Raw genomic sequence first — 27,524 nt, 5'->3', positions numbered from 1 at the left:
AGACCTCAACACAGCAATCCATCTCATCACGTTTATCCCCCCCCCTCCAACAAATAAAAATAAACTCCAGCAGTAGCATCATGGTTAGATGAGTAACACACGAGCTGCCCCATAGGTTTTTTTTTTTTCTGTTAAGATTTATTTTCGGATCATTAGTTTTGCCACACAAAGCTCCCATGTCCACACTGCAAAATGACGTCATGTCACCCCCCTTTTGCCCCTGTAAGGCACATGAAAGCACAAACATATGAACTACAGCCAGAGGTTGAAAGCAGCATTTTATTTAACATTACAAAAAAATAATAATAATTACCCTCCCCATCTCCTTTGCCACATACATTTTTTTTGTTCCTTTCTACATCTTTTAGGAGTAAGGCATGAAGACGTCTCTTGGAATAGCAGTTCACATCAATTAATAATCACTGTGTCATGTATAAATATTACCAAAAATCTGGGCTGTCGTTACAGCGAGGTTCGTCCTCTCCATGGGTGTGCGTGTGTGTGTGCACCGGCCTCAGAGGCAGAGGCCTTTCTCCAGCAATGCATGGATCAGACATAACAGCCCCCCCACCCCTTAGAATAAAGGAGGCTTAGTAGCCAGGACTGTCCCCTCCCCGCCCCCCCCCCAAAAAAAAAAACACCATTTTATTAGTTTGCTTCCAGTTCAAAAAAAGAAAATTGCACCCCCCTCTTAAAAAAAAAAAAAAAAAAAAAGCCTGTTTCTCCCCCTTTTCATATAAAATCAGAACACCAAAAGAAGCAAAACAATTAACTGTAGTGACTGTAGGGCTGTTCACTTTCACAACTGTGCATTTTCAGAGTCGAGGGGCTTGAATCGAGGCAGACAGAAAGACAGATTGGCGTAAACAGAACAGAGGGAGAAGAGGAGATGTGGCGAGAAGAAAACCATCACTGAGGAAAGGCTGGAGAACAATGCAAATCGTTTCATTAAATCTTATCCAAAGCTACAAAAAAGTTCATTTTCAGAAAACATGTTAACTTTATAAAATTCAATTTTTTACCCCCGCCCCCAATAACAAATCAAATTAAATCCAGAACAAATGTACTGTAAAAACATTCATTAATACAAGGCCATTTAGAGTTGGGTGTTAGTGTACAGTGTGTGATTTAGAGTGCTTGTATAACCACTGGCAGCCATTTAGAAAGAAGAAGCCCTGATGATGAGGATTACCATCCATCTTCTTATACATGTCGTAGCACAACATCAGAAAGTGCCACATGTGTGCTCACACTTCCTGCTCAATGTGGACGTGAAATAAAGAACGCATTTATAAAAAAAAAAACAAAAAAAAAAAAAGAGCCAAAAACAGACTCTGAACCCATGACTTGTGAGCGTGTGCAGTTCTGTGTCGACAGCAAACGAGTCCCACGTGGTGAAATTTTAAAAAGAAAAGACAAAAAACAGGAAATTGCTCCTGACTGGCTCACAATTAAACCCCTGTGGCACAATGGTAATTTCCTGTAAACATCTCTCCAAATGTTTATAAAAACACCCTCCCCGCCTGAAACACAAAAATATATAGAAATTTATTTATTTTTTTCTTTTCAAACATGGACATATATTACTAAAAGGCCTTAAAATATTTTCCGTTCTGCTCCTTGGAAGTCGCAGTTCCCTTAAGTGAGTATTCAGTCTCAACGATGGATGGACCTGAAGGAAACAGACATGTTAAAAACCAATCCACGCACAACTGAAATGTCTTTATTTGCTTAGCAAAGCTGTTCAAGTTTGCTTACCATGCCAAGTTTTAGTATCAAGTCTTATTCCTGCTTCTTCTCTCTCCCCTCGTTTTTAGGCACCAGCGCCTTACGGAGGTATGGCATTATTAAATATGCTACTAGGAAGAATAGGTGACCACAGAAATAAACAGAAGAATACACCTGAGGGGGGAAAGAGAAAGAAGATGGAACAGTCAAATCACAACCTGCACGTGCAACTCTCAGTTTCTCTCTGCTGAAACCTGCCTGGCTGCTTTCCAGCTCTCAGACCATCTGTGTAACCCACTTAGCCACTCCATTTCCTAAATAAATGCTTTTTTTGTGCTTTGTTGCTGACTGTTCCTTATAAATCTCCTTTAAGGCAGTACAGAAAAGAAAGACGAAAATTCAATCCCATCAGTCTTTTCAGTGGCTTTTCTTTTCATCGACGCAGCGGGAGTTCTGACACGGAGGCCTCTTGGGGGGGGGGGGGGTTGTCTGGCAAGAATAGTAACTTGAAACTTTTTGCTGTAACACAATGTCACAACACACCGAAAAAGTGCCAATCGTTGCATCATGAATAGCTGCAGTTTTTTAGCACCCGATAAGCCTTCAAGTTTAAACTTCACCGCCTCCGGTTCTCCTCTAGTCTGAGGTGCTTTGTATGTTGCACAACAAAAGATGTGAAATGGCACAAACAAAAATCGTGTTTGTGTTCCTCACAAATGACCTTCCCGGGGTCGAGTTCATAAAAGAGCTTTCAGTGCAGTACTTAAGGTTTTGTTATTGGCTGCTGCTGAAACGCTGCAGAAAAATTAAACAGACACAGACGTGGTCAGGTTTTCCGCCATCGGGGCAGCACAGCGGTATGTCACAAACAGCAACTTTGTAAACACAGCAACTAGTTAATATCATAAATCCAAAGATCACTGCACACTAAAAAAAATAGCAGCCTTTGTGGCTCAAAGTGTGTATTAAGCATTTAATATTAAGATAATATTGCACATGTTCATACACGGCATGCTTTAAGGGACTGATGTGGTTGAACTTTAGTCCTACACAGAACTTTGAATACCCGCATCTAAATGTTGTAGCTGTGTACCGTCACCAGGGGGCAGTGTCAAACACACATGGACTGTCTGTTGAGACTACTGTCCTCTGATCAGGAGCTAAGCTAAGGGACCCACAACAGCACAAACACAGTGAAGTGAAACAGTGTTTCAGATAATGAACACCGCTCCCTGCAGCTGCTCATCCTGCTTTTCTGATCTTTGATCATTTTTGCCACTCCCTTTCCTTTGTGGACAACTATGCTCTCTAAATCAGCATTCTACCATCGAGGGTTTTTTGTTTGTTATTTTTTTGAGGACAGCATGTGAGCACATCTATATTTGATAGCTTGACTTTGCATAGCCAAATACAAACACCCGTAGCACAGCCACCACAGGTGGGACGCAGAATCGCTGCAGGTGGGGTGTGGACAAATATGAAAAATAATGAGTGGAACTAATTTGAATAAATGATTTTTTGTGCCTAAGGGAAAGGAAACAAAAGTTAACTCGTGCTATTATGATCATTATACTCATATGCTATTATTTTTTATTGATAGGATTCATAAAACTGTGGTTCTGTCACAAATATCTGTGGGTTTGAATGGAGAATATTCTTATCTTAACTGAGGGCTTGATAAAAAGAGTTTGAGAATCACTGATCCACGGACACAAATGTGGCACCACAAATCCACTGAAGTAGGATTGAAAGACCGAAGGTAGGGTTGGGTTCACATCTACACCTTTACAGGGAATTTTCACCTATTCAGCACAGTTAAATTCCAAATTGTATTTAAAGAGAATTGACTTGAAAAATAACATGTTATAGTTGAAACTTCCTGTTCAGCGTGCGGCTAAAATGCATGAAATGCTGCCCTAAGTCAATGGTAAGTCAAAGAGAAGTGAAAGAAGGAACCAAGAGAACTGTGACTTCTGGATTTACCTTGAGCCATTTGTCATAACTGAAGATGGAGAATGCCACTAGAGGATACCCCATGAAGAGCCAGTGGATAAACTGCTGGACTACATAGATGAGTGGGTAGAGTGCACTGTTGGCCAGCTTTGTCAGCACAGGACTGTCCCTTACTAGTGCCTGGGCCTGTCACACAAACACACACAGGTTACATCAAGATAGAAGAATGAATCTATAACCTTAAGTCACAATTATTCTCATTAGTAATGTGCATTTAATCAATAGTAGCAGACTATTGTAGATTCAATAAGAGCATCACCACTCCGTTTATAACAGAGCTAATGCCACAGTTGTAATCAATAGACATTAAATGCAACACTCTTAGTTTATACAGAGCACAATCACTACTTTCTGAGTAAAACGTGCAGCTCGAGTTACAGGGTGCAGAGCTGGGACTGGGTAACTGACCTGTCGCTCCACGGTGATGATGAAGAACTCCATGGAGAAGCACAGGATGTACCCGGAGTGAAGGCCGTGCCAAATCGATAAAAAGAAGAGCGTGGCCACATGAGATAAAGTCTTATTGCCCAGGAACTTCAACCGCTTGAACACATGTCTTTGTAAAGAGGAAGGAAGAGGAAAAAAACAATAATAAAATGAGCTGGCTGTATCCACAACCACAAATTAAACAACAATTTGTGAATATTCATCCACTTTCCACAAATTGGACACACAGGTTCATGGTTTCTACCACATTACCAACTACTTCGCTCACTTTAGTTAATTCATTTCGACTCATTTTATGACACAGCACTTTATTTTCAAAAGATGACAGACACACACTCTCTCTCTCTCTCTCTCTCTCTCTTAATTACTTTTTTCTGTCTTTGAGTTACATATCTGCTGCTCCAGTCATTCCCCGTTAGACGAAAGAGGAGTCTGAGGGTGTGCTGGTTAAAATAGATCTATACAGGTGGATAAAACCACCTGCTGATCTACTGGGATTTTACCACAAAAATCCTCTATGATGGCAGTTCCCAAACTCTGGGCCACAGAGCGGTACTGGTTCTGCAGCAACTATGATGCTAACATGTCAAAATGGACCAAAAATCTCTGAGAAATGTTTCCAGCACCCTCTTGAATCTATACCAAAGTCTAAAAGGGGATGACACCATGGTAGTAGAGTAGAGGTGTACCTAATAATGACTGCTGGTTGAGCTCTCCCTTTTTTCTTTAAAATTCAAGTTCCTGTTTTAATAACAAAACATCATTTTTAGTGGTGTTTTCTTTGATTGACCTCTTTAGGGGACAACCCATTTCTTATAATAGTGTCCGGGTTCTATCCCCACCTATCACAGCTGAGATGGGCTCCACCACCCAGGCACCTGGAATAAGAAGTGTGAAAAGAAACTGATGGAGCTTAGTTTGATCCTTCTGAGATTTTTAGATTTAGTCAGTGTGACATTTTCAGGTTAAATAAACCTTTAACTGTGCGCGTCTTTCATTTAGTCTCTTATAAAGAAGTTAGAGTTATAGATTATCTCTTTAACCGGAAATCCAGGCTGCCAAACATGCTTAATGCATCAGCTGTCACGCTGGCGAGCACTCATTCACCTTGAATTTGTGGTTGCATAGCAACTGAGTTATATTAAAACCCAACAACTTTATGTCCTGTACTAAAAGGACTAACTGTGACCCAAACTGGAACATTATAACAACTTAAAAATCAAACCTCAAACCAGAGTTTCTTCTTCTATACTGCATACAGGTGAGAAGCTGCAGTGTTAGCTGAATGGAACAGGACCAGACCAGGGGGTACATGAGGTGGTGCTGTGTAAAAGCTGATAATAATCAGATATTTAACAGCATCCATCCTCCCCACTGTCAATCGCACAAACACGAACTGAGTGATCGTGAATACCAGGACACAATACTGTTTGGATCCAATAGTAACTGAATATTCAAAGCTTTGGCTAGCTGGAGGGACACAGGTGTCTGATTTTATACTAAGGACCCTATCTAATGTTAAAATAAGGGCCATGCTGTGATTTTGAATAGACTGACATTTCCAAAGGTCACTCAGAGAAAGCTAGAAGTGGTAAAAATGATGGTTGGGAGGTTGGCAGTGATGTGCCACTCAGTGAAATAAGCAAGAACTTGCATGACAGCCAGTAATGTCTATAGACTGTAGACGCACAGAGTAACAAGAAATCAGAACATCAGTGATGCAGCAGCCCATCCAGTTCACAATCATTCACAGTTCAGTTTATTGTAAATGCAACCTTGACCACAATATGGGTAAAGACTTAAATCAGGGTTGGAAAATTAATTTCCCCAAGGGGCCACACGAGAAACTGGGACTGTTGTGGAGGGCCACACAAATAAGCTTATAGGAGAGTTTAGTTTATTGGTGAAGACCTCGACAACAGTCCCAGTTTCCAAAAGTTAATTGTTTAAATTCTGACCAGTGCTGTAGAGGAGCAGTAACTGTGGACAAACGACTGACTGACAGACTGACCGACCGACAACGGACATCTTACCATGGCATATGCTGGTCCTTCAGCCTGCCGAACTAAGAAGTATCTAAAAAGTCTTTGAAACTTTACTAAAGCTAACTAGGTTAGCAACAATGATGTTAACTGAAGGAACGATGGTCACAACTGGGAGTGACAAAAATGATACCAAAGCTGAAAACTCAACACTTCCTTAATGAACAAAAATCCAAACACATGAAGGTTCGTGACAACAAACAGTCAATTCTTTTGCTACTTCTTCCTTTGTGACACCCGTACAGAGGGTGAAACAGTCTTAAAAGAGTAGTTACACAAGCACAAGTCCTGACACAAGCAGGTGTAACAGGCTTTCCTGTGTGTTCTTAAAAACACACACAACCCCCCCCCAAGAAACGCAACACTTTCCAAGAAGTCTGTGCTTCAGTTAAGTCACTGAAATTACATTTTACTAGCTTACTATTAGTCTGTGTCAGACACTCATAAAGTTTACTAGCTAAACCTGCTACTGTTGGCTAAGGCAGGAATCCACCATGTGATCCAGATACAGTCACCTCTGGCAGCAGAACATTAAAGATAGCAAAGGGCAAATTGTTATCTTTAAGACTTGAACTTGTGAACCACAAACCAAAAGGTGATGTCACAGTGGCTATGTAGATCTCACATATAGGGTCTATGGGACAGATATACACTTGTAGCAATTGGGGGGGAAAAAAAAGAAAAAAGAAAAAACAAACAACACCACAAAGACTAAACCCCAGATCTGTGTGGCGCAATGAAGACACCAATGATTGTAGTATAATGCACGGTGTTTTTTCAAATCATTTCAGGTCAGACTGGCTTCATTTCATAAGCACATGACCTTGCTGCATGTGTATATATTCAAACCACAGTAGTGGACTGAAACTCCAATTAGCATTTTATTTTGAGGATTTTTCTGGAGGTTTTTTTTTTTTTTTCTTTATTTGGTAAATGGCCTGTATTTGTATAGCGCTTTTACTAGTCCCGCCTAGGGACCCCAAAGCGCTTTACACACCCATTCACACACTAGTGGAGGCAAGCTACAGTTGTAGCCACAGCTGCCCTGGGGCAGACTGACAGAAGCGAGGCTGCCATATTGCGCCATCGGCCCTTCTGGCCAACACCAGTAGGCGGTAGGTGAAGAGACTGTCCGAGCCGGGGCTTGAACCGGCAACCTTCCGATTACAAGGCAAACTCCCAACTCTTGAGCCACGGTCGCCCGTTATTTGTTCTAAATTAAAACCTAAAGCCTGACATTTTCTGCCTAGCAGTGTGGCACTTCTGAATCTGAACACTTAACATATGTTCAGACGACCCTTCTGTATAAATATTTTATACGCGTATGAGAACGCTGAACCTTTCGCCTTCGTTTCCCTAAGGTTTGTGACTTCTTGCATCTTTCATGAATTTAATTGCACACCCCTCAAAAAGATCAGCATAACACAGCCTCACATTAACCAGTGCATCTGAAGCCTTTCATTATTAAAACTTCTCATGTGTGCGCCAGGAGTAACTCAGAAGTGGTGCATTTTAGGCTAAAAATACGACTTCCTTTATAGGTTACACAATGAGCCCAGCAAATGTCAAGCCTGTGATACATCTACCAAATGCCTGAAAACGCTCCATCAACTAGTTCCAATATAATACCCCCTTAAGTCCTAATTGACTTTATAGGTTGCATTTCTACATCTCAGCCACTTTAATTTCCATTTGAGCCCGTTTCTACTGCCACTCTACATCTGAAGGAGTGTCGTGGAGTAGAAAGAGAAAGTAAGCGTGGGTTGGTTAATGTTGTTAAAACAGAGCATGAAATAAACTGTATGTTCAGTAAATTGCTTTGCGCACTGCGGCGGTTGTCGTAAAACTGACACGCTTTCAAAGAATTTCACGCATGAATCTTCAGCACCAAAACTGTCAATAATTGTCTTTAATTGCAAAGTTTTAAAATCCTCCCAGCATGCCTTCACCCACCTGTGTGAGGATTCTTTTATTGTTAAACAGCAGAAAGGCAGAGGCTTTGGTAATTTATTTATTCATTTACTGACAGACTGGCAAGTATGCATATTGGATTGGGCTGTTATTCCTCCCTCTTCCCATTATCATCCAAGCAAATATTTAACTTTTATAGCATGGCTTTGCATACCAGCTAGAGAACGTCTCAGATTTCAGACTGCACACTGACCTGGCAGCCCAGGCGTTTGTGTTGATGTTGAAAGAAGAAATGGTTCCTCCAAAGAGTGGCGTCGTCTCAAAGAGCCACACCTTCATATTGGCGCACGCGTTCCACTGGTGCTTACCATCCACTACTCCATTGTATCCCAGTCCAGTTAATATGCATACACCTTCCTGTAACACATAAAGCGTGCACTTTACTGGCTCATGTAAGATCACACCATGAAGCACACAAACCTGATTAACTGGGACTTCACGCTAAATGAGGTGTGCCTTAAAGAAATGTATGAATGCATGCAAAACTGGCGATACTGCCGACACCTTCTGCAGTTTCACATTATTGAAGCTTTATTAGCTTTTAGTTGTTTGCAATGAGGTACTTGCTCAAGATCAAGAGTCTACTTACCGCTATAACCCAACAGCTGACATATTTATACAAAATGATTTTGCCCCACAGGAGAATGAACACACAGCGATACCAGAATGGCTGCGCCTGTGGAAAGCAAATCGTTTTGCAATTAAGACATTAAAAAAAAAACAAACAAAAAAAGAAATCTTTTCTTTGTTTATATCGTGATTATTGGGAATGCCATTGCTGTTCTCACCTCATACTCATCTGTTAAATAGTAGCTGTCTGGATAATGAGGACTAAATATCGCATATATCACCAGGCAGAGGAAACCAAGAGCAAACCTCTTCATAGCTGGTACAACACTGAGAGAAATAAGGAGAGATAAAGAGACTTTAATAATGTTAACTGAAGGGCTTTGATACTGGGAAGTTGCTTTCCCCCCTTTAAAAGAGATCTAATAAAGGATTATTGTTCAATTCATTTTTCTTTAACCTGTTGGGAACTTTTCCAGGGCAGTCGGTGAGCTCCCTCGCCACAAGTCTTTGGTAGCTGCGCAGTGTAAACTGGGGACCCACAAGGAAACCGCCATAGAAGTAGGAGAAGCCGCACACCTCGAGCAGCGAGGGCACGGACCGCAGAGCTGACTCCTTCTGCTCTGCGCTCAGCTTGGACTGGAATTTAAAGATGTGGCAAGTAAGCAAGAGGGAAAAACAAAATGGACATTAAAAGGCTCAGAATAAAGGCAGGTTAGCAGACATTAAATTGAATAAAAGACAAATAGGGCTTCACTAAATACTCATTAACTGACATTCAGCTGACGGCTGTAAACAGTGTACTTGAGTATGACCCTTAGCATTCAGCTGCAGTACTGAGTAATGACATCGATGCAGATAAGAGATAAAAACTGAGTTAAAAGCAAAAATCCTCAGATTAGAAAGAGAGAGCAGTGTGGGTAATTAACAGCCATCACAGATGTGCCAACAGCAAAAGAGAGAATTCAAACTAAGCGAAGGAATGAGGAAACAGTAACACCTATTGTTGTAACGTGATTATTAATGGACTGTTAGGTGAAGTCAGGGAAATGGGGAGACGCATTAATGAGTCTGGAGTAACATGAAGAAAACCACTGTAGTGATAGCACTACAGTGCCTACCACAGTACAGAGCTAACAGAGAGCCTGAGCTAAGTGAGACATAAAGCAGAGAAGGCTGAGAAGAAGATCAGCGCAGATCCTCCCCACTATAAAGATTTCTTATTATGTCGCTTTGAGCTGCTGGTAGACCTGCTTTCAGTCCTTTAGTTTCACGTCGTTTTAGTAGTGTAACAGGAATATCTGCTTCCAACTGCCCAATGCTTTGCAGCGCCTGAGGCAGTCCTACTACTATATACCAACTTCTTACAATTGCAACAATTGTTTGTTTTGCAATTAGTCCTCATGTTGCTGAGGACACTGGGTGCTTGGTACCCATTATGCCTCAAGTCCCACTGGATTAAGCCTAAAGCACATGAGTGCACTGTAGTGTAGTGTCATAAAAATGGCATGGAGAGGCATGCAGCTCCGCCTCTGATCATAAACTCTATATCCCTCGTGGAAACTGTAACACTGGCGTATTGTTTGCCGTCTACTTCGGTTACTTCGCTACACATCTGTATGAAACCTGTAGGCACCAAAAGGCATTTCTGATTACTTCCTATTTTACTATAATTATTTAACTAAGTACACCCTTACGTGTAAGTGAATTAAGAGGGCAAGTAGCTGCCACGTGGTGATAATCAAATGTACTTTATTTAACAGACCATCAGTAAGTGAGACTTTGGGTAGGCTGGTATTCTGGAGAACATAGTCTTCCCAGAGGTGGACAGCTCACTAAATTCACCCCAAAGTCAGACTGCGAGATGCTCAGGGAAACTTAAACGTAAAGGTCGTATCACTACGGTTATGAAGAGACTGAACAAGTATGGCTTATCTGGAAAGAGAAAGCCAGGAGAAAGCCTCTTCTCTCTAAAAAGAACATGATGGCACAGGTTAGGCTTGCAAAGTCAGAGCTGAACAAACCACAAGACGCACAGGTAAAACAAGCAGAACGTCAGCCTCATGCCAACTACTAAACACAGTAATGGAGGTGTAACGATTTGGGCTTTTTTGCAGCCACGTGACATGGGCACTTTTAAGTCCGTGAGTCGGCCATGAACTCGTCTGTGTTTTTCAGATTTAAAAAAAAAAAAAAAAAAAAAGAGTCAAATGTGAGGCCATGTGTCTGACAGCTAAAGCTTGGCTGAAGCCCAAGGACAATGTTTCCAGGCAAAGCAAATCTACACTGAAAAAGAAAATAATCAAGGTGTTGCAATGGCCCAAAGTCCAGACCTCAACCGCGTGCTAGGGTGGTGGTGGTGAAATGCTGTGGTGGGACTTTACAGAAGCATAAACAAATGCATGCAAACCTCAATGAACTATAATAATGTTGCAAAAAGAGAGCGCAGCAAAAAGCTCCTCCACAGCGATGTGAGAGTCTGATAAAGTTACACAGAAAACAATCATTTCAAATTATTTTTGCCACAGGTGGTTCTACAAGCTGCTGAATCACGGGGTGAACTTTTTCCACAGGACTGCACAGCATACAATGAAAAGTCTTTTTCACATGACTAAATATTTTCTATAATTAACTTTTTACGCAAACAGCCCTGCTCGTGTAAACAAAACAAAAAAAAACGAACTTAGAGACGTGACTCTGCTGATGCAGAGATTAAACCCTCCCCCACAAAAAACCCAATACAGAAATGACTGTTACATGGTCTAACAAAGATAAATGTTAAGAAAGCCTCTAAGCTAAAGCAAGACAGAGCAATAACTCACTGGTTCCTTCCCGCCATCATAGTAATCAAACGCCAAACCTGCAATCAGAAAAACACAAATTTGTCTATGAGACTATGGTAAAGGCACCGTTACTGTCAGCAGCACTTGATTAAAAACAGCTTAAAGCATGTAAAGGCCCCGCGTGCAGCCTTTCAGGAGGTTGTAATGACATCGGCAGGAAAAAAGGAAAACGATTACTGGGCTACATCAACTCACCGATAAGTTTAAGTGTGAGGACACAGTGTGGCATAGTCCACTTGATGTCATACTCCTCTGTGGCTGTGTAATAATACCCCGCTAGTAGGTATAACTGTAGGAAGATGGCATTCAGGTATCAGATATAGGGTGAGCAGCTGTTTTATTTTTTTAGATTTACAGAAAACCTGAGGAAAGAAAGGACTCACAGGAAGCTGCTTAAAGTTTGAAAATAGAGTTGGCACATTTCTTTTTATGAACGTACTCGTAGTTTGTCAGACTATGGGCATCATAAAGCATGTAAAAAGTGCCACTTCCTTACAGGAAGCGTGTGAATGTGTTGTAAGATTACAGACCTACTTCAATAAATGGAACAAACAGTAGTTAGACATCAACAAGACAAAGAGTAGACCAGAAAATGCAGATAAAGAAATCAGATTTTAAACTTGTGGAACAAACTGCATTAAAAGCATCCTGTGGATAAAGGAGGGGGCTGGTGCTACAAAGTAAGCCTGAATCACAATTTAGTACCTGCGAGAAAACTAGCAGTGCAGAGATAAACCCAATAAAACCTCACCATTTGAAAGGTAAAGCTGCACAGGATGGCTGTTACCGTCCTTCCCATGAGCCTCAGCATCAGAAATTGGACAAGGACGCATACTACGGAGTGATAGAGCTGAGAGCCTGGAAAAAGAAAAAGAGACGGACACGGTGAGTGGGGGGAAATGGAGAGTGTAGTCAAGTGTGACATGACAACAGTGTTCTTCTTCTACAGTTGAGAATTGGCAGAGACAGAGAGAGGACAACAAGACGATGACATGACAACATCTGACTTGAAACGAACTCGAGGAGAAAGGTAAAGCAACAGACCTGCTGTAAAATCCAAGTGCAGCAACAACAAAATAAAGAAAAGAGAAAGAAATCAATGTTGGCAGTTTGTTTACTACTCCAGCAGACCACTCTCCCAACAGCAAGCACAAGCCACTCAGTTTCTTGGTCTACCAGCAACAGACCTCAAACTGAGGGGCAGGCCCCACTGGGGGTACAAACAGCCTACTGTGGTGGACAGGAGGGGGTGCAGAAGACCTTGCTGCTGCCACAAGAAATTACAGCCTGGATTATTTCTTAGTATTAATTATTTATAAATATTGTGGTAGTTGAGGTATAAACTTTATGCTTTTTAAAGTGGATGTGCCAAAAAAACTGGTCTACAAAAGGTACACTGAGTGTTATGAGTTTGACATTTGTCCTGATGAGCTTTCTGTTTGCCTGAAATAACATGTTGTTTATTAGTTATCAGACTGAATACGAGCTTTCTTTTAATAATAATGTAATGGCTGCAACTAATGATTATTTTCAGTTTTGTATTTTTTATTTTTGAAAAACACAAACAAGAAAATGTAACCGTTTCTAAAAGAAAGAAATGCAGAATAAAAAGTAGTATATTATGTGATAGCCTAAAAAAAAATTAATATCTTTTGTTTTATTCCAAAAATATTGAAATATTAAAAAATGTTAACTCAGTTTACTATTTTATGAAGGCAAAGAAGAACATCAAATAACTGCGTCGAGCATTTGAGATGCTTTGGCATTTTTACTTGTCCAATAATTGGTGGATCACCTTGGGCTCTGAGAAGCTTTTTATTGCTACTGATTGGAGCAAGAAAACAACTGCCAGGTATGTTTTAATAATAAGTGGCAGCTCGCTGCATCATATGCTACACACGGGTAACAAAGCTGGTTACATACAGGAAATCAATCTACTGTCATAGCTGAAGGGGGGGATGTTTTACTTCCCTGTGACTTGACAAAACTTGATGACTAATCCATAAAAGCGTCAGTGTGGTTTTAAAAGAGGCATTCAAACCGCACTGCATTTAAAAGAAAATGAGGCAAAAGTGCTTTCTGTTCAAGTCCAGCTTCTCCTTTTTTAAGTCAAAGTGTCTCCGTTCTTAGTCATAAATTTGGACAGCTGCAATTTTAAGGCGTACTTCAACATGTCCACACCTCCGATTTTTTCCTCAGTGTGAAATAATAAATGTGTTCAATTTCAGAGTAAACCTGACAGCTGCAAATTATGATTTGCAAGTAATGGAGAAAATGATAATACCATCAAAATAATCATAAGTAAATGTAACAACTCTAATACCGGTAAAATGAATTAAAAAGGGTAGCATCACTCCAAACATTCAATTTCGAAATTAGAAACATTTTTTAATGTTATAATATTCCTACTCAATTCACATTCAGATTACTCTGCAACTACTTTTATAATTTGCTCATTGTTTTATCCCACGCCAGTCCCATCCCAGGCACAGTGCCAAACTTTTTCTAGTGTTAGATGATAGAAAACTGAATAATTTCGCCCTTTTTCTTGTTGGAAAAATTTAAAAAAAGCAATGATTGACTTAACAGATAAAACAACTTGACTCTGAACATCCTGAAAACATGTTGAGAGCCTTAACCTTAGAAATTCTGGCTCGATTCATCCTCAGACTGCTATTTGTTACAATTACACAAAAAAGAAACACAGAAAAGCTTAACCAAAATAAAGGAACAAGATCACTGTCAGCGATTCAACAGGAATGTTAACAATACAGAATTCAAAATCAGGTTAAAAACAAATCTCTAAAAAGAGCACAATCAACAGACTGTTAGATGTAAGAGACACAGATACCACGTTTTGGTTAATAACAGCAAATGTATAGATCCTTTTATGCATTTACGATAAACATACATGAGAGCAATTCACTTCAAATCATAAAAGATAAATCAGGTCTTTGGAGACATGCCACTTCATCTCACCAAAGTTGAATGCTGCTAGAGCCAATCCAGAGAACGTGTGGAATAAATGGATAACTGTGGGAGTCTGGTTGAACAAGAACGACCGGTACACCACAGCAAAGGGATACCCTGCAGAACACACAAGGAGAAACAGGAAAATATGTTAATGGGAATTAGAGCGTGGTTCTTCATATCAGCCGAGTGGGCTACTTTTAATCTCTCCTGGCGCTAGCACCGACCTTCTAGGTTAAACACATGACGTGAGGTAGCGCATAACTAACACTGGTGGGTTTGTGTGCCACGTTGTGAGAAGTCAGGCATCTCAAGGAGAGAGATTACCTCCACGGCGAAAGACCAATTCTTTTATATAGCGTGAACCCTTTTGAGGTGAGGTAACAAAAACGTAAAGATATTTATATGATATAAATCTGAAATGTAAAAGGCTACAAACTGAAAAATTTCTGCATGTTAACTTTTTCTCTGCATTTGAAGGATAATGAATAACAGCAAACCACCATCTGTGTCAGCTGTAATCTGTGAGACGCAAAGATCAAGTCCATCCATCCACTTTCATAGCAAAAAAAATAACAGAAAATAAAACCCACAAAAACAAATAAACTCAAAGTTCTTATTCAGACCGAGTCAGGATATCCACATATTCATTTCACTAATTACTAGTCTAATTCTGGGTCGTGGAACCTATCCCACCTGTCACAGGGAATATCCCGGGCAGGTCACCAGACGACCTGACGGCTCTTCTTGCTTCTTATTTGTACTCGATACACAGTTTTTGTTAAGGTGGTAGAAGAGGTTTGTTGTGTCAGTGTCTGTGGTGGGGACCAATTTTCTGCAGAAGTTGCAGCAACTCAAGTACGGTTTTCTGCTCTGTGTCTGACTTTTCATAATCGAACCATGTCTAAGCTACAGAGGAAGCCCCTCGTTTAGGAACGAGGTCATCTATTTGTTTTGGCTGGTCCTTCTGTGGTGCTGTGGCAACTATTGCAAAATGTAACCTCAAGCAATTAAAAAAAAAATATTCCAGTAAACAGTGTCTGAAGAGTGAAGCCAAGGCAAAAGTGCCTTAAATTGGCTACCAAGGGGCAACTGCTGGCTGCAAGAAGCGGTCCGACTGTAGAACTCTGGGGTAAAATTAACCTCAGATTCTTTTTAAAGCATCATTTGTATCCATCTATTTGCTCAGGCTAATTTAGGGCTGTGGGAGCTGGAACCTATCCCAGGTGTTAAAGGCCAAAAAGGTGAGATGCACATGAAACCAATCACTTGCCCATCGCAAAGCTAACAAAGAGACAGACAACCACACATTCTCAGAAACACACGTATGGTCAACATGATCAATTTAGAATCACCTATGAGAAACCAGAGTACCCCGAGGAAAAAGCACACACGTACAAGGAGAACATGCAAACCTTGTTCCTGTTCTGCCCTACAACACGGCATTCACTTTGTGTTTATGGTGCTTATTAAAGGCAAACATGGAGGACAAACAGGGTATGTTTTAGGACCTGGCTAGCTCAGCTCAAAGCTTCAGGAATTTAACGTAGCAGTGACAATGTTGCTCTTTTATATCAAGCCTACATTCTGGTTATACTTTTATTAAGCCGAACACGCAACATCTTGCTGCCATACACGTTTACTACCATCTGATAACAGCAGCAGTTTAATACTAAGCTGTACTTTATACACCTCTGTGAGAGAAACATTGGCTTCCAGTGTCTGGTGGCTTAAGAGTTTAAAAATTAAACTGCACACCACTGATCTGTTTAATCCAAAGACTCCAGGAGGACCAAAAAGAACTTTGGGCCGAGTGCCACAGATGGGGTAAGGAAGTCAGAAAGCACTGAAAGACAGATTAACACATTGTTTTTTCCAGGGGTATTTGTAGAAAAGTAAGTAATAGCACCAGCTTTATCCTTTTAAACTTTTGCAATCTGAAGAATCGGGTGAAAAGCCGTTGAATCCCTTGAATGTAAAATCCTACATGCTTCAAGTAGAAACCAAAAGCCCCATTAAGGAAAAGTTTTAACTTTTGTGATGTCCTACACAGCAGTTTATTATAAGTTACTTGACCTACACACAAAAGGATGCACAAGAATGGAACAGATGAGGCAACTTTCGTTGTAGTGTGCAGCTGTTGAAGCAACGCACATGAAGCAACTTCAGGACCGGGGATCGTGCAACAGGTTAGGTGACAAGTTTCCAAACAAAGACTCGTCTGAATAGCCCCTTTCTTTCAGTCTATAGCAGGGCTGGAGTCAGGCGAGGGAAAACAGACGTGTCCATGTGTTGGAGCAAAGTTCAGCAAGGACAGTGTGGAGCATCCTCCCCCACACCATTCACACACCCACATAGGGCTTATTTTGGTGAGGACCCACACGTTCCCCTGCACAGCTTCAGCAACATAGTCTTAAGTTTGAACCCAAAACAGGTAAAAGGTTGGAAAAAAGAAGACCAGCTAAAATGTCCTTACAATTCCAAGGTTTGCAACTGGTCCTCACAAGGACAACTACACGTGAACGCGCGCACACACACACACCTCTGACAGCTCTAAAGTAGTGCTATGTGTTAATCCCAAAGCACTAAACCAACAAATGTAAAGCTAGACTTGTCAAATGAAATTGAGCACTTGTTCCAGTGTTCAGCTCCCTCCTCAGAGTGTGTCTCCTCTCTGCACAGCTTTGTGTGGAAAAAGGGGAGTAAGGGGGCATATTTTGGCAGCCTGTGCTTCTCCCTCCCAACAACACTGCAGCTATTATTGTCGACCTCGGTGCCCCCAAAACCCCAATCCCATACAACAACGAGCAGGCCACACATAGCTCCAAAAAAAGGGCAGAAGAATGCATTTTGCTGCACAATCCTAGCTTCCCGTTAGGCAGTCCCAACAGGTAGAAAATGAATGTAGTTCAGCTGAAAGCCACATGTTAGCCGTTTGTGGTGAGGCTGTGCAGGAAACTATTCTGAGGGTGTGTGCTTCCTGGAAATAAAGCTACTGTTTGAGGGGCAGCCTGAAATTTAAATATAAAGCTAATGTTTTCGCTACCAACACCAGCAGCCCGACAGATAACTGGATAGTGTCACAGCTGAGTGAGCGTTATGTTAGCTGAAACTATTTAACAGTTACACCACCACAGGAGCAGCTCACACCTAACGTACGGGTTGGTGTGATGACCTCTGACCGCGACAACAACCTGTAAGTGAATCGTGGGTAGAAACTCACCGATTAAAATAGATAAAATGAGTCGAATCGCTGGTTCCGGGGAACCTAAAGACTCCGACAGTTGCTCCAGCAAGGGGGCCGCCATCTTTCTTGTGGGCGGAAACGTCTTTTCGCCACAGTTCGGAGAGCTGTGTGGACGCAAACCTCAACTTTTTAAAGGATCCCTCAACGCCTCCTCTCTTCACCTCCCCTTTATGATGTCAACTTTTTTTTTTTTCGTTTGCTTTCTGAGTTTGTTAAATGAAGATATACTTAATTTATCAAAAAAGGTGGGCATTTGCGAAAAATAAGAAAATAAAGCTAAAATATCAGACGAAAAATATAGTAAAGTAAGATAAATATACATTTAATTATGTTTTTGTTTATGTTTTTTAAGATTTCCATATGTTATTAGCTTTATTACTGCAAGGATTTGTTTTAGTTTAATGTATATAGTGTGGATGTATAAACAAAATATAAACAAAAAGAACAACTGCACAAACATTTATGATAATAGAATAGAATAGAATAGAATAGAATGTCTTTATTGTCACTATACAGTTGTACAATGAGATACAGAGCATCTCCTACTCAGTGTAAACATGCTTGGGGGGGGGGGGGGGGGGTGTACAGTTCTGCAGCGCTATGTACATATGGGCAGTATTAACATAGGGAAATACATATATATATATATATATATATATATATATATATATATATATATATATATATATATATATATATATATAATGTACAATATACAAGACGTAAGTAATATGTAATAAATAGTGTTTTGTATATACAGTTGAGTTATTGCACATAGAATTGGTATTGCACAGTGGTGGTCCTTAGAGGAAGTGGGAAGTGGGGGCTGAACTCACACATGCACAGATAACACAATCTGTGCATGTGTGAGTTCAGGGTGGTTATCGCTTTGGGGAAGAAACTGTTTTTGAGTCTGTGGGTTTTGGTGCTGATGCACCTGTAGCGCTTCCCTGAGGGAAGCAGGCTGAACATGTTGAAGCCAGGGTGGGAGCTGTCCTTGATCATGTTTGCTGCTTTGGTGAGGCAGCGGGAGGAATAAATGTCCATCAGGGAGGGGAGAGGGCAGCCGATGATCTTTTGTGCTGTCTTGACCACACTCTGAAGCCTCACTCTATCTGCTTTGGTGCAGCTGCCGTACCATACCGTGATGCAGTAGGTTAGCAGGCTCTCAATGGATGAGCAGTAGAAGGTCAGCAGCAGGTTGGAGTTCAGCTTGTACTTCCTGAGGACTCTCAGGAAGTGCAGCCGCTGTTGGGCCTTCTTGATGACCACTGAGATGTTTCCTGTCCAGGAGATGTCAGCAGAGATAAGGACACCAAGGAACCGGAAAGTGTGGACCCTCTCCACACACTCCCCGTTGATGTAGAGGGGGCCAAGTCGGTGCTGTGTCTCCTGAAGTCAACAACGAGCTCTTTGGTTTTCTTAGTGTTCAGTGCCAGGTTGTTTTCTGAACACCATGCTGCCAGCTTCAGGACTTCCTCTCTGTACTCTGCCTCTGTACTCTAATGTTTATATTTTTATTATTAAAACAGAATTTATTTAACTTCTTTCTTTTTTTTAACATATTACGTTTGGTGACAACTTGGTAGGTCAGTATCAGCCCCATTTTTTAAATCTCTGTGGGTAAAAGCCCTGACTGTAGAAAACAGATGATACACGGTGGTGTAAGTGTGCCCCCATGTGGCCAAATAAAGAAACAACATTTAGAGATGCTCCCTGAACAAGAACATCAAAAAGTCATTTTAACTAGCCTTATAATTTATATTGGAGTTTACTTAGTTAAACATTAAAAATGCCCCTTTTTGTTTATTTCAACAGTCTCAAGTGCAGACAAGTGTTACGGAAATCTGAAATAAATCAATCTACAAAAACAAGCTGTCTTTCTGAGATTTTAAGTCAAACAACTATACCGAGTGCAGGAGATGTTCACGTGGCATTTAACAAAAAGTAATAACAAGCATGGAATAATTTATAGGAATACATTATCTCCCCACCACGGTCACAGAATACAATCAGGACATAACATGCAAAAGATAACTTGTACAGATGAGTGTATCTTGTAATAGAGAATTATATTTAGACAAAAACATGATACCATGGAGCCTTTCATTCAGTTTTTCAACACAGAGATGAATGTCAGGAGTGATTTGTAACAGCAGCAAGATTGAAAGGGAAAGTTTACGTGTTGGTGGTGAGACCTGCTATGGTGTGTGTTTTTTGTATAGTACCACTAACAAAAAAAATACAGGAGGCAGAAGTGGATGTGGCCAACTGAAAGAACAATATAATGTTGTATTGTATTTTCTTTACTTTACTTTACTCCTTTATTTTAAACTACTTTGACTATTTACTGAGCTCATTCTTTCAATTCTTATTTTGTGTTTTTTTTTTCTTTTTGGGGGGGAACATTTTATTTTGCTGGATCGAGCTTCATATTTATTCTGCTTATTGGAGCATTGGAGTCATTTAAAAAACAACAACAACAACAACATTAAAATGTACTCCATAAATAACATTAGAAATCCATGAAAAATAAACTATGTAAGTATAATACAAATGAGTTTGAAGGGGACTTGACTACCCACCAATCACAACGCTTCTATACTAAGCCGTTATTAGGAGGTGGGGCTTGGCAGATTGGCTATTCATCCAGAAAATGTGATATTTTCTGTTTTACCTTTGCCTGTAACGCAAATTGAAAGCAGTACTCTAGAATCTAAATTTGTAATATCAGCTTTAAAGCCCCTGTTTTTCTACAGTTATTGGGGGGTTTCTCTTTATGAGACACCTTCTAGAAAATATCTAAGCGCAAAGATTTCTGACATGAACCTGGACCCCATCGGTACTAGCACACTAGGCACAGGCACTTTTGTCATGGTGTCATCCTGTAACTTTCAAAACCGATGTCAGAATAATAAACATACATGTAAAATACACAGCAGTATAATATGTCTTCATATACATCCAGAGATATTCACACAAATCTCTTAAAGCCATCCGTTGGGGCTGTAATCGGTAGATTAAAGCTCCTAAGACAACCAGAACCTCATTTGTCTGTACGCATGCCTAGAGGGAACAAATTCAGGTAGAAAAACATGAATAAACAACCGATTTCTGCACTCGAATCTGTGCAGAATCCCCCGATATACACTGAGCAGAATTATTTTAATCATTATTAATTAAAATTTATTCTCTACCAACATAATTAATTAACTAATTATGTTGGTGAAGGAAACTGGATTACCCAGAGAAAACCCACGCAAGCATGGGAGGAACACAGAAACTCGTCAGGGACCTGGGAGCGACAGAGAGAGGATGGATGCTTTTCACTAGTATTTTTATGGTGGCTCAAAATCTGTGTGTGTGTGTGTGTGTGTGTGTGTGTGTGTGTGTGTGTGTGTGTGTGTGTGTGTGTGTGTGTGTGTGTGTAATTCCATAAATTTTGAGTCCCAAACCATGACACAGCCCCCACTGTGTTCTACCGATGGCTTACTGTTGCACCTCTCTCCTTACATGCTCCATAAATATTGACAGTAATTTGAACAAAATTATCATGGAAAAACATAAACAAAATAAATATGCTAACAAGTCACATGTTAAAAGTTAAGGCCAACATGTGACCCACCTGCCAAACTTTAATACAAAAGCAGTAAATTTAGTTGAGCTTAATGAGTAATATCACAAGCTAACCACCTCCTAATATAGTTTTAAGTCTCTTTTTATATAACTTAATACATTTTCTTAGATATGTAGCTGTACATAATTGTGAGTAATTTCAAACTGAATTTCTGTTATTACTGGGGCCCACCTGCAGTCCCACTATGGACCACGAGGGGGCTTCAGCCAACACTGGACTAGAGTGCTGTTAACACCAGTGGATGAGAGGACAAATAGGACCATTTGCTCAGATTTTACGCACTGCCACGTCATTTATTTTCCATTTATTGCATTGTTGCTAAAGCAAGTTTCAGCATTAACAAAATATATACGCATCGATAAATCAATCATTACAGCCAAATAAGTGAGTAAGACTGAACCTTTTGTTCCAGGCCAGTTTGAAATCCATGTTTTATTTATATAAGCCTGGAAAAAATGAAGGCTGGATTTTTTGTTTCCGAGCCAGACAGAGTGTGTTTCATGTTGATGAGCCTGCTATGAAGTCAGAGACTGTGTTTCATGTTGCCAAGTTGGCCCAAATGAATTTGAATTTTGTGTTTTCCAACTTGCCGATTCAGACACTGATCCTTGTTTTTAACTTATGAAATCAGAGTTGTTTTGTTGCTCCTTTAACATAAAGTGAGGCTTATTTAGTGCCTCACTCTGAACCTGCTCATAGTGTACCACAGTCTCAACTTCTTCACAATGTGAATCTGAATCTGCTCCTTATGTGCCTCAAAGTGAAACTCCTCATTATGTGCCTCAAACTGAAATGGCTCACTGTGTCCCTCAGAGTGAAACTCCTTCCAAAATAGCTGTGCTAGAGACTGGTTAGCTTCCCTAAACTAACCTCTTCAAAGACCGCTCGAAGCAACAGTCTGGAGGCTGTTCCTTTGCAGTTGACTAGTTTGATCTTCTAGCTCCCTCCATGGCCCAAGTTGGTAATAGTGGAGATGGCTAAGCACGCTGCATCCGTCCCAGTAGGGTGAAGGTGGCCAGGGCCCAGCTTATCCATAGTTTTCACGTGACATCTAAGCTACTGGGACACGCCTTCTCGGAGGTCAAAAACAGTACTGCAGTCCTTTGCCATCCAGCCATCATTTCAACATCTTCGAGTTATACTTAACCAAAATGCCAGATAGTTGCCGTTCTATTGGATGCACGAATCTACATTTATTTACAACTGCCAGAAAATGTGTAGAGTATGGCACCAACATGTGAGCACACCTCTCCTAACCCTGCCTTACAAACCAGTTGCTACCAATCCCTGCTTCTCCATAGCAATGCTGTCAGTGGCAGCTCATTTAAACTGTAGGGATGATTTACCTGACATCGTAAAAAAAAATACTCTGTCAGCTACTACTATGACACAACAATAATGTGACAAATTAACAGTATAGGAACTTTTCTGGGCCTACGCTGTAAACTTACAGGTTGAGAAAACAGAAGATTTATACTTGGTAGTTTGCTTACGCTTGCTATGTTGCACTCATCTTTGCTTTCATGACGAACCTCCCACACGGTGGTATTATTGTCCATACTGTCCATACTTTTAAAGGTTTCATCCTGGCAGCAGTATACGTTGAGGGATTCTCTAGAGGACACATGTAGATATGCCACTGAACAGGAGCTCTGGGAAAGACGTAATCACTTTCAGGGATTTAAATAAAGCTGCCGGGATCACAAGACCCCAAAATTCGTACTTTCTCTTTATAGCTCCATTTTTCCTCCATGGATGATCTTGGCTCAAGACAGGTGAAACAAACAACACTCATCCTGCAGTACTACCGAGTGTCCACTGTTGGCCTTTATGTCTCAGTCCCTAAAAGTGTATTTCTTCCTACTTAGCCTTTTTTTAGTGAATTACTAGTGAATTACTTGAAATTGTTAAACAGACATTAAAGCTACTTTCGTTGCACTTCTGCATCCTGAGTTCTGCATTTGGGTCAGCAACCTGACCGTCACACAGCACTACATGATACTAACTGGAAATCATTGCAAAACAATGTCACAAGAACACATGGAACAAAAAATCATTTCCACCATGCAATTACCGAAACATCTTTTGTCTTTTATATAAGAGATATATTATTTCATGACCTGCCAAGGGACTACAGATGCAAATTAGCTTAAGCCAACTCTGGTACAATGCATTGAATGGCTACATTTATGTTAATATCGTAGACGGTCCCTTTTCACATAAAATATAATATCCATCCATCCATCCATCCCTTCACTTCTGCTTATCCTTATCTTAGAGTAGTAGGTAATATTCATGTATAATTTTGTTAATTATAGGCAAGAGTTAAAAAGAGTTCCATATTATAGCATCAGGAGTTTGTTCATTACTTTTATATTTAACTGGCTTCATTGCTGGCGTGTGTGTTTTCATATTGTCATCAAACAGAAAGAAGTTGTATACAAATGGTTTCAATAAGCAAAGGGAATACCAGCAATCTGTTTCAACACTTGGAGTATAATAATCACCGAAGGATGGCTAGTATCAGCAGATTTCTTTCCACAAGCTGCAGATGTTTGATTTGAGTTTTAAACCGGATGCTTTTCCTAACCTAAACCTAAAGAATGAAGTTGGGGTTTTTTGTTGATTTGAGAATAAAGTCTAAATTAATTTTTGGATGTTGAGTCCAAATAACATCAACCAGGATCCAATATGTTGAGAAAAATTGGAAATGTTAAGATTAAAGTTGTTGTTTCAAGTTAGATTACTGCCAATTAGTACACAGCTGCCCCACCCTCCACAAAATATTTGTATAGATGAGTCAGTGTCATGGGACTTCAGAATTGGTTTTGGTGGCGAGGGATTTTTTTTTCTCTTCCTGCACATAAACATAGTTTTATATGTATGAGAACTTCTGTCTGTTCAGGAGGTCAAAAAACCCCCAACAAACTGGGAAGAAAAGGCCACAGTTGTGCAAAGTTGGCAATGAACAGATGCAATGTCGATTATTACACATGTGCACATTACAGTGGAGGTATGCTGTATCAGAAAAATCAGGTTGCAACTGATGATATTTCAGAAGAATACATAAGAACGAATACTAAGATACTAAGATTTTCAGGTGATTGTCAAATTTCGAAAAAATAAAATGTGTTTTCATCAATGATTTTAAAAGACAAACTCTTCAATGAACTTTGATGGGTGAAAACCAGAAAAATGTATGATTAAAATTTAACAAAGTTAAAATCCTCAATCCAAAGCTCTACGTGTACGTACATGCAGATGTCTGGTGGGACAGAGGGATAGGGTGAGATAGAGTTGGATGATTTGTTGTGTCGACATCTAAAGGAAGCAGCTGAAACTGTCATGGTCCTGGGTCGGTGACCCAGCGCTTTTAGTTATCATTTTCTAGTTTATGATGATGATGATTATTATTGTTTGAGTTCTGTGTGTTATATTTGGTCTGCCTTTGAGTCTGTCTCTGTCTATGGTGTCACCCCATCTGTTTGTGAATCTGTCTGTTTAGTTCAATGTCTTGCCTGGTTCCATGTGTCTGAGTTTCCTGTTTTATTGTGAAGGTTTGTGTCATATGTGAGTGTGCTCAGTTACGTTTCCCCTGTCTCGTCAGCTGTGATTTCTCCCAGGTGTGTTCCCCTTCTGTCTCTCATCCCTTGATTTCTGCCGTCTGTGTATTTAAGCCCTGTGTTTCTCTGTGTCAGTGTCGCGTCGTACCCTCAACTAGCTGTGTTCTGCTTCTATGTTCCTAGTGTTTCTTTCCAGTGTTTCAGTCCTTGGTTCCTCTGTTCTGACTTTTGGTTTTCTTTTGGTGAGTTTAGTTGTACGAGGTTTTTCCCAGCAATAAAGCTGCGCCTTAAGTTTCACTTCCGTGTCTGAGTTCTGCATTTTGGGTCCACCACTCCTGCTTGCCTGCCACACGGCGATTCATGACAGAACGACGCGACCAGTAATGGACCCAGCAAACTCCGTACGGAACCGGCAGCGTGCAGACTCCGCCTTCCCTAACGAGAGAAGGCAGGAGGCTCGGCATGCCCGGGAGCGCGAGTCTGCCTTCTATGGGACTCGATTGGCTCTAGGTGGGCCGCGCAGCCTCCAAACTGCAAACGCTGCTGCCTTTTCCCCACATCGTCCCACGGTGATAAGAGTTGGAGGATTCAGCCTATCGCCTGCCACAACTCCTCCGGCCTTCTCAACTTCCGGTTCACCTCCCCAGTCGCCGCCCACGTCCTGCGCAAAGAAGAGGGTTACTCGGCGGCCGAGGAGAGATTTCGTGCCTCCGACAAGCAGCCTATCTCCGCTGCAGTCCTTTGCGCTCTTCCTGGGACTTCCACGCTCGGAGCTGCACAAGCTCCCCGTCTCTCCGGCGCAGCCCGGTTCGTCATCGGCTCAGCCAGCCGACATCACCGAAGTGCCTGCGCCCACTGCCTCGGGAACTCACGGCACAGTTCCCAGGAATAAACGGCGCTCACGCCGTCGCCACCCTAAAGTTACTGAGCAAACTCCGTTGGTGAGTGACTCTGACAGTTTTTTCCATGCCACTTCCAAGTCGGACCGACTCGGACAATATTCTGCTCCTGAGTCCGCTGTTTTTCAGGTCCGTAACACATCAGAAATGAATAGTGAGTTTGAATATGACTGTGTTTCCAGGGCTCATAATGTTTCTAAGTTCACCTCCGCACCTTTTAAGCACGAGACTGAGTTCATTACCCCCCCAGAGACTGCTGTTCATGCTGAATTAAAGAATCCTGGCACTGTAAGCTCCATGCGCGTCATCCCAGAGGCCATTAACTCCGTGTCTGGTAATTCTGGGTCGGTTAATCCTGAACCTGCATTACCTACCCTCACGCCCATGTTTCAGAGTGACTATTTTTCCTGTGCTCCTCCCAGGTCAGCAGCAATTAACACACAGACTGATAATCTCACCTTAGAGAAGCAAAAGACTATTGTTGAGCTGCATACTCATGAACAACACCGTGAAGTTAACAGTTCTGAGGTCCCTGTACCTGCTGAGTATAAGACTGTGAATAGTGTTTCTTCACTCCTGGACTATGCTGCTCTCCAACCTATATATTTAGAAACCGTTTGTGTGAATGCTCCTGTGTCCGCAACGGATCCCTTTGTGCTCGGTATTTCTGACTCTGCTAAACCTGGATCTTCCTGTGCTATGACTGTTTTAGAGACTGCTACTCCTAACATGGACAGCTTAAGACCTACAGAGTTGCCAGGAGTGACTCGCCATGAATCTCTGTTAGCCGCCCGGCCCAAAGCTCAGTCGCCACCTCCACCACATTCAGTCTCGCTTCCCATAGCACAGTCACATCCACAGCCTGACTTACTACAAACCTTATTTCAATCCTTAGCCCAGTCAATAGCTCAGTTGGTAGAGGAATCATCAGCCTTATTGTCAGCTCGGTTTCCAACTTCACAACCATCATTTTCCCGACCTTTTCTTCAGTTGCCCTCAGCTCAGCCACCTATACAGCCATCATCTTCACCTACACCTCCGGTACAGCAAGTTTGTCTATCCAACCCTTACAGAACTGTTCCACAACCTTGAATCCTAATCAGAGAGACAAACCAAACAATATTGTTATCAGTCCTCAAAAGCTGGCCAGTTCTGAGACTGAGATTCACTCCAGGGCCTCCCCAGAGGCTGGGTTTCAGCCCCCAGCAGACTCTGGACCCCTGGCGGTTAAGAAGCCAGCTGAGGACCGCACCCGGCCGTTGCTGCCTGAGCAGACTCAATGCTCTGTGCAGCTGCAGTCTGCCATGTGTTTGCCAGAGGCCCCCGCGCCTGCTGGTTCTGTTGCGTTCCTGCCAGAGGCCCCCGCGCCTGCTGGTTCTGTTGCGTTCCTGCCAGAGGTCTCCGAGGAGCCCGTCCAGCCTCCTTTCTCGTCAGTTGGGGGGCCCGAGGAGCCCATCCAGCCTCCAGCTGCTCCACCAGCAGCCTCATCCACGCTTGCAGCAGCGGTTTCATCCATGCCGCCACCTGCTGCAGCGCCTCCGTCTGCATCCTCCACGCCGTCGCCTGGCCCGGCCTCTGCTGCATCCTCCACGCCGTC

At 41.5% G+C, this 27,524-nt stretch overlaps 1 protein-coding gene across 1 annotated transcript; it reads right to left on the bottom strand.

Moving 5' to 3' along the window:
* Positions 1 to 212: 212 nt before the first annotated feature.
* Positions 213 to 17,942, bottom strand: lpcat3 (lysophosphatidylcholine acyltransferase 3). The gene is made up of 13 exons (XM_080897507.1): positions 17,805 to 17,942; positions 14,591 to 14,698; positions 12,363 to 12,469; positions 11,807 to 11,900; positions 11,591 to 11,628; positions 9,229 to 9,407; positions 8,990 to 9,098; positions 8,791 to 8,877; positions 8,395 to 8,558; positions 4,150 to 4,297; positions 3,712 to 3,867; positions 1,759 to 1,902; positions 213 to 1,672 (listed from the first exon to the last, which is right to left on the bottom strand). Exons 1-12 carry the CDS (start codon positions 17,887 to 17,889, stop codon positions 1,783 to 1,785), a joined length of 1,395 nt encoding a protein of 464 aa, XP_080753633.1. The 5' UTR covers positions 17,890 to 17,942; the 3' UTR covers positions 213 to 1,672; positions 1,759 to 1,782.
* Between the last annotated feature and the right edge of the window lie 9,582 nt (positions 17,943 to 27,524).

The sequence above is a fragment of the Rhamphochromis sp. 'chilingali' genome (genome assembly GCF_963969265.1).
Source record: "Rhamphochromis sp. 'chilingali' genome assembly, chromosome: 11".
Taxonomy (NCBI): domain Eukaryota; kingdom Metazoa; phylum Chordata; class Actinopteri; order Cichliformes; family Cichlidae; genus Rhamphochromis; species Rhamphochromis sp. 'chilingali'.
This window is presented reverse-complemented; position numbering and strand designations above follow the sequence as displayed.

Excerpts from the sequence above, each read along its gene's own strand:
- lpcat3 (XM_080897507.1), bottom strand. The coding sequence starts at position 17,889 with ATGGCGGCCCCCTTGCTGGAGCAACTGTCGGAGTCTTTAGGTTCCCCG. Across the intron at positions 12,470-14,590 it reads TCTAGCAGCATTCAACTTTG|GCTCTCAGCTCTATCACTCC; the intron begins GTGAGATGAAGT and ends TTCTTTTTCCAG. Across the intron at positions 11,901-12,362 it reads GCAGCTTTACCTTTCAAATG|TTATACCTACTAGCGGGGTA; the intron begins GTGAGGTTTTAT and ends ATCTTCCTACAG.